The sequence below is a fragment of the Anarrhichthys ocellatus genome, unplaced genomic scaffold (genome assembly GCF_004355925.1).
Source record: "Anarrhichthys ocellatus isolate YVR2014 unplaced genomic scaffold, GSC_Weel_1.0 scaffold8, whole genome shotgun sequence".
In the NCBI taxonomy this organism is placed as follows: Eukaryota; Metazoa; Chordata; class Actinopteri; order Perciformes; family Anarhichadidae; genus Anarrhichthys; species Anarrhichthys ocellatus.
In genome coordinates, this window is record NW_022280038.1 from 1971762 (window position 1) to 1978959 (window position 7198).

General features: G+C 41.2%; 1 protein-coding gene across 1 annotated transcript in view; it reads left to right on the forward strand.

The window, feature by feature from the left end:
• tpcn2 (two pore segment channel 2) overlaps positions 1-7198 on the forward strand; it is a 17849-nt gene that overhangs the window by 3167 nt on the left and 7484 nt on the right. Inside the window, exons 2-7 of the mRNA XM_031848767.1 lie at positions 1891-1946; positions 2296-2372; positions 3658-3835; positions 3950-4066; positions 5217-5323; positions 7164-7194. Of these exons, the coding sequence (XP_031704627.1) occupies positions 1891-1946; positions 2296-2372; positions 3658-3835; positions 3950-4066; positions 5217-5323; positions 7164-7194 (566 nt within the window). The remainder of the gene's footprint in view (positions 1-1890; positions 1947-2295; positions 2373-3657; positions 3836-3949; positions 4067-5216; positions 5324-7163; positions 7195-7198) is intronic.

Below are 7198 nucleotides of genomic sequence, written 5' to 3' on the forward strand. Positions count from 1 at the left end.
GTGTGTGTGTGTGTGTGTGTGTGTGTGTGTGTGTGTGTGTGTGTGTGGGGCCAGAACTGAGTCATCACGTCTTTGTCTATGTAACTGCTGGATGGAAAACACAGTCATTGAACACGATCACCTGACAGCTGTGGAACAAGCTTGTGCTGTGTGACAGGGTTGCTTGGTTGGCATTTTGAGAAATTGGCAACCGATTCTGTGCCTTTGGTTGCCAACAGAGTCCGTGTTATAAACCTTTTATGTCACACTTTCATTATGTTCTTTAACCAGTCTCCACATGATTTGCTTGACAGCTTTGCCTATATCTTACAATCGTTAACATATAGCCAAATCTGAATTTTACTTGCACATTCTTAACACCGCCCCCGTTTTTGCATCACATAATCCAATTCAGCACCACTGTTAAAGGCCCAGGTCAGATAAAATCAAACCTCAGCCTCATGCAGGACGTATTATATGGGTGTTGAACCCAAACTCGATGGGAATCCTCTCGAAGGATTCATCCAAAGAAAGGTGCTGAGTGGTCGGGATATCTTGATAAAACTCTTTTAAAAGAATATTTAGAAATGATTGTAAAAAAGAAATTGATCATAGTTTCTCAATGCCCAATGTGAGGTAATTAAATTACCAGTTTTATCCCAGTAACCAAAAGATAGTTGTTGTTTTTTATGAACAAAGAAAATCATCAAGTCTTCATGACACAGTGACACTCGTGGATATTACGCGGTTTTGATTGAAAAATGACTCAAATGATTAGCAATAAGTTTTCTGCTGGTCAACTAGGTAATAATTTTAATAATCCATGAAGCTCCCCAAAATGTTACATTAATGGTTCAAATTAGGATGCCTTATTTATAACTTTAACATTCCAGTTTAGTTTTTCCCCCAAATATCCAGTATCTTGCAGGGCGTTTTGTTGTTTGATTAGAGATGAACCCATGGATGTATAACGAGTGCTGGATACAGCGTTGGAGGCGGGGCCCCATTCATTCCTATCAATGTTGGTCAGTGGAGCGTGAAGCAAAAGAAGTTTGACTTCCTTGTATAACATGAAGCAGATCTTCTGACGATCTTCCGCATCCATGGGCCCATAGAACATGTGTACTAGCGTTTCCTTTGACCCCGCCTCCCAGCACTCGGGATCGTTCACATGAATATAGGATGGAAAATAACTCTGGGTTTGGCTATAGAGACAGAGCCTGGCACTCAGTAGGCGGCAAGTATTTTGTTTTTTTGTTATTTCTGTAAGTTACGCTAAAGCATTTTGACAGTATGCATCTTGTGTTATAGCGGAATGTGGATACATCAGAAATATATGCAGTATTATGTTTTGGTTTTCAGAGTACAACGCTCTGTCTCCATTTGTGCATTGAGGACCTAATGATTTAAATAAGGGCCAATGAAGTTTTCACTCTGGGAAGTAGATTTAGCTATAAAAGAAAGAAGAAGAAAAATCAGCTGATGTACAGACGTCTCTTTCCCAAATGTGAGTCTTTGGGAAAATTTATATTTTTGGGCCCAATGGCATCATGTGATGGACCTGGAAGTTGTAATTCCACCTTTTGGCCACAGTGTAAAACTTGCCTCAAAGCCTGGTGCTGTACCTGCGGGCTTTGATCAAACTGTGAGGGAAAGATAAGCCACACCTTTTTTTTGCCTCAAGGAAGAACAAACTTTCACCTCAGCTCCCAGTCCTACAGGCAACAGCCTCTCAGAGGCTGTTTTATGTAGTTTGTTTTTGTCCCGTGGGAGCATGCTACGCTGTTCACTGAGCGAATGGGATTCAGCTCAGTGAAGCTCACAGCTCTCCGAGCGCTTCTGAGGTATACGTGAAGGTGTTCCATGTTGTTCAGATGATGCTGCTGCTCACACTTCCCTCGCTGTCCACAGATGCTGAGGAGCTCTACATCCAGCAAGCTGTTGTACTGATCGAGGACGCCATACAGGTAAGTGCAATGACTTATTTCTCTTTTGGTAAAAGATAAGAAGAGGTAAATACTACCATATTGTGTGTCGGCTCAGGCCACTTTCTTGTGTCCTTCATGCTCATCCTCCTTCATGAATTCACGTTATCGTCGGGTGTCTCGGATAAGAATGTCCGTCATAGATTATAGCATGTGGAAATAAAACTTATAAGGTCGTTGGACTTTTAATTTATGCTTCGGTCGTTTTTTCCAAATAAGGAACACTGTCAGCCCCCTTCCCTCAGCCTAAAGATTACCAAAAAGTCTTTCAGTGTTTTCACCACTTCACGTGTTGACTACTGTCTTCTTCCCTTTGTGTGCTCGCTTGTAGTACCGCTCCATCAACCACCGGGTGGATGCCCGCTCACTCTGCCTGTATCGATGGTACTACTCCAGGATATGCCAGTGGTGAGTTCACACCTTTTCAAACACCTGCTCAGGCCTGTGGATGGAACTAGACCTGAGTTGATGTTTGCAATATGTTAACGTTTTAGGGCCACACGTCTGCAGGGACTGAAACTGGACAGTCACTTATTTTTGCTTTTTTGACGGACGATTTGAAATCCGTTTCGCTGCTTCAGGATGGAACAGAGGCCTCGTTAATGTTATTGGTACTGGGTTAGAGTTAACCACTGGCTTTCTACTGGCTAAAACATTCCCAGCGACTCAAATTCAGGAATAGAACATAGGACATTTTTATCAATTTTCCTAAATAATTGAGATCACTGCTGATATTTATATCTCCGGAGGTGTCCACCACGAGATGGTGTTGAGGCAGAGACATTCAGTGGGAGGCGAGATAATAACCGATGACCGTAAGATTACTAATAGATAGATGTTTTGTTCTGACCTCTCGCCACATAAACGGACGTCCTCAAATCTACATTTATATCTACATCTACAAATCCTTTATTTATTGAGTCACATCCAAAGCAGCATTATAAGAATCAAGCTGTCAATTAATTTTAATCATTGTGATAAAAAATTGAATATTAAAATCATGTGGATAATACACATGTGATAATATCGTGTAAATATATGTCCCCTGCTCCCAACAAGTGATTTTGTTTGAGTTGACCACGACATTGTATTGATGGCAGATGTTAGGCTTTGTGATTTCTTTCCTTTCATCAGTTCATCTGATTGCCTTGTCACTGTCCAAGCCTTCTTTTTCTACAGTAATGGTTACAGACTCTCTCTCCAACTACCTACAATCATATTTTGAGTGTAATTAATTTGACAAAAAAGAGACAAAACGCACAATAAACAAAGTTAAAGATGACTGTTGGTATTATTATTGATTTTTTTAATATTGCGATAATGTTGCTATCATGAATTTTTTTGGGCCAGGATAATCATATAGTGAAAATCCGATATTGTGACAGCCCATATATATATATATATATATATATATTCACGTGACAACACTGCAGGTTTGTTTACCCCCGTCTCTGCTCCAGAGACAACGGTGAAGCAAACGACGTTGTTTGTATACAAGTCACACTAATAGTCACATTAAGAACTCAAAATATAAGGTGATGAAAAATGGCGTGCCTGCAACCAAAAAGCCGATGCCTTTTGCCAGCCTGCCAACCACTTTTAAAAGTTAGTGATGGGCCTCGTTCTAAGCCGTTTTTCTCTGATATCCCTACACCCATTTGTCCGTCTACTCACCCGTCTTTCCCGGCACCAGGGGCTTGGGCCTAGCCATCGGCGTGGTGTTGCTGCTGGCGTTCGTCGAACGCCCGTCCTCCCTGTCCATCTCCTCGGACCCCCGATATCGCCTTCCGCCTTGGGAGCCTCCCTGTGGCTTCACCGAAAGCATCGAGATGTTCTGCCTCGTCATCTTCTCTCTTGATCTTGCCGTTAAGGTAAGCACAGCCAAGGTGGAGGACATTTGCTCCCAGGCACTGGCAGCTGTTTGGTTAAACAAGGGTTATGATGTTTTAAATAATTTTGCTGCACTCCTTATGTTTTGTCCTCAGGGCTACTTGATTGGCTGGGAGGAATTCAGAAAAAGCAAATGGCTGATCGGCTACACATTTGTCATTTCATTCTCCGTCATTGACTGGGTGTTGTCTGTCAGCATGGCGTGTGATGAGGTGAGACCGTCCTCCTCTGTAATGCTTCTTTTAGCATGGTGTGCTTAGAGAAGGCAACAACCTCTGGTTCTGAAATGTGAAGCCGATGCAGAAGTGCCTTAAACCTGTAGTCTTTCTTATGGCCATCAGGGGGCGACTCCTCCGGTTTGCAAAAAGAAGTCGGATTGTATAGAAGTCTATGAGAAAAAGACTCTACTTCTCAGTTGATTTATTACCTCAGTAAACATTGTAAACATGAGTTTATGGTCTCAATCTCTAGTTTCAAGTCTTCTTCAATACAACATGATGTTCATTTAGTAAATTATGATCCATTTTGAGTCAAATAGACGGTGAAGCAGAGTAATCTTTAGGGTGTGGCTACCTCGTGATTGAGCAGACAAATCAGACTGTAGGACACTCATTTTCAGTCATTGCCTGATTCAAAGTTTACCAAGTACAGTCCAAATGACAGAAAGTGGTCTTGCTTCGTCCATTTTAGCGAGGATACTTAGGGAGCCGGGCTCATAACTCCTATAACTTTCGGCCTACAACTGTTAAACTGTGTCACACAGGGGTGTCGTACAAAATTGTGAGCCCACAATAACCATAGGTTTGATTTTAATTCAATTCATTTGGGACCTCATTTGGGACTTCCAGTGTTTATATTTGTTGATACAGAGTTTATTCTATCACAGCAACCCCTTTGGTACATTACTTCTGTGGTGGCCCACTGGTATTTTAAGTATAAGATATAGTTATGTAAGATAAACATAGGTCTCACAGTCAAAACCTAAAATTTGTAAATGCCAAATTAGTTTGCCTGAAGGTACAATTATGGTTCAGTTGACGTACAATTGCACTGCCTCTGTGTATTTGATAAATGTGAATGTAAAAAGGAACAGTGGCAGTGTGTTATATGATATGAGCTTTTATATCGTAGTATAAGGATAAAAGATGTATCTGTTGACCGCATTTCACAGTCAACTAAATATTATAAAGGGTGACTTTGTCTTTGAAATAATTTACATTTCATTTTGGTGTGCATGTACCCGTTGTTGTAAGATTCAAACTCCCAAGGACATTGAACATGGCATATTCTCTGCGTCAACTGAGTTGAATCGTGATCACCCTGCATTCAAAAAAGTGACGCTGTCTTTTCTCTGCTAATCAGAAATTTCGAGTACGGCGACTCCTCCGGCCATTCTTCCTCCTGCAGAACTCCTCCATGATGAAAAAGACACTGAAGTGCATCAAGAGGACTCTGCCAGAGATTGCCAGGTATCTGACGTCTTTACTGAAGCATATCAAACAACTATTGGATTAATACTACTGTATTACAATAGATGGAGGTCAGCACCCCACCAGTTTGTAGAAAGAGACAGGAGTACCAGCACGGGAGCAAAGAGATGTACTGCTGCGGACGGGAGAAAAGTGCTCCTTTGTAATATGCAGACATTTGGTGCAAAAATGCCAAAATTTTACTTAAATTAAATTCCTTGCCTGAAGTTCTGAAGAATTCCGTTGCACCTCGTGGGCTAGGACTTGTACCTCGCAAGCTTTTTCTCTCCTCCATTGTTCTGCCTACTGGGTTGTTGACTCAAAGGCAACATTAATACTTTGCCACATGGATCATTTCAATCAGTATCGTAAAAAACGGGCAAAGTTTCATTAGCGCAATAGTGATGGAGAGTTCATGGTGCTTTCAGCCGCCGCAGTCCAGTCTTTGTGAATGTGTTTGTTTGTGTAACGGTAGTTCAGGTGGAAATGAGTCAGCAAACTGGATCAGTAACAGCGTTGGGCACGTTATTTCAGTTATACTTATTGTAAAAGTAATTCCATTCCATAACTAATTACTCAACAGCAAAAGTAAATGCCATCATTGGCACAGGAAGGGGGAGCTGAGGGGCTAGCTCAACACTCTAAACAAAATGAAGCTACAGTGCAGTTGGCTCACTTATATTCTAGCCAGAGCACTCTCGCTTCTGTCAGTGGGTCTCTGCTTCCCTTTAATGTGGCCACAGACTGATGACGATATACTCTGATTACACCACCTCTACTCTATTATATAGTAGCGCTTCCAAGTTCCAATGCATTGAATTTCAAATCATGAACAGTGAAGAGGATTGTTTGGAGGTTGTGTTTGGTGTTATAAATTTGTTGTAGGTATTTCAGGCACCAGCAACAGTTGGAAGCTGTGATCCAAATATTTCCGATAACTCCAGAGCGTTGTAAAGGACAAAAGTCAGAATGTTTTGAAAAAAAGATAGACGTAATCATTTCCAAAATTCACTACGTAGTTTTATCTAAAAAAATATTTTCTTTCAATCCAGATTTGTTGGCGTTAAGCATTCAAAAACTCTTTGCTCTCCCGCTTCCTGCACACAAAGGGAGGAACGCACTGACGAGCTGTATTCATTAAAGAAAGTAGATTTAATCAAAAAGGACTAACTTAATCCGATGAATCACAAGTATTTTATTTATTTTTTTAGGTCAATGACGTCATAAAATGTGATGACAGACATTCAAAGCTTCATTTCGAAAACCGTAATAGAAAATTCACATAAAATTTTGACAGTTGGAGCACTTCCAAGACTCCAATTTACAAACAATTTAAAGGGAGAAGTAAACTGCGACTCCCAAGGAGCATTTCTGTAAGAAATCATCCAATCACAGAGCTTTAAAATCTGTAGTTTGTACCTAATAGCTCACAGATGACACTTTGTAGAAACCTCATGAAACTGTCTCCCGTTTGGATCAGTTCACTTTCGGATTCTGGGTCAGTTTTGGATCATCAGTGTTTTGTTACCAACTGCAGCAACAGACACCCGGAAATTGATGCAGCGCTGACTGGATTCTTTTCTACGGCAACAGTTGCTGGGGCTTGTGGGTATTGTAGTATTTAGAGCCCTCCGCCATGAAAAACTAAAGAAATATGAATTTTCAGTTTTAAAGTTGAAATGATTAAAACTGATGGCCACTGCATAAACCTGTAATATACCAAAGACTTTTTAAAGATTTAGATTCTTCACCCTTACCTTGTGTGTGTGTGTGTGTGTGTGCGTGTGTGTGTGTGTGTGTGTGTGTGTGTGTGCGCGCGCGTGTGTGCGTGTGTGTGCAGTGTCATCCTGCTGCTGGCGCTCCACCTGTGTCTCT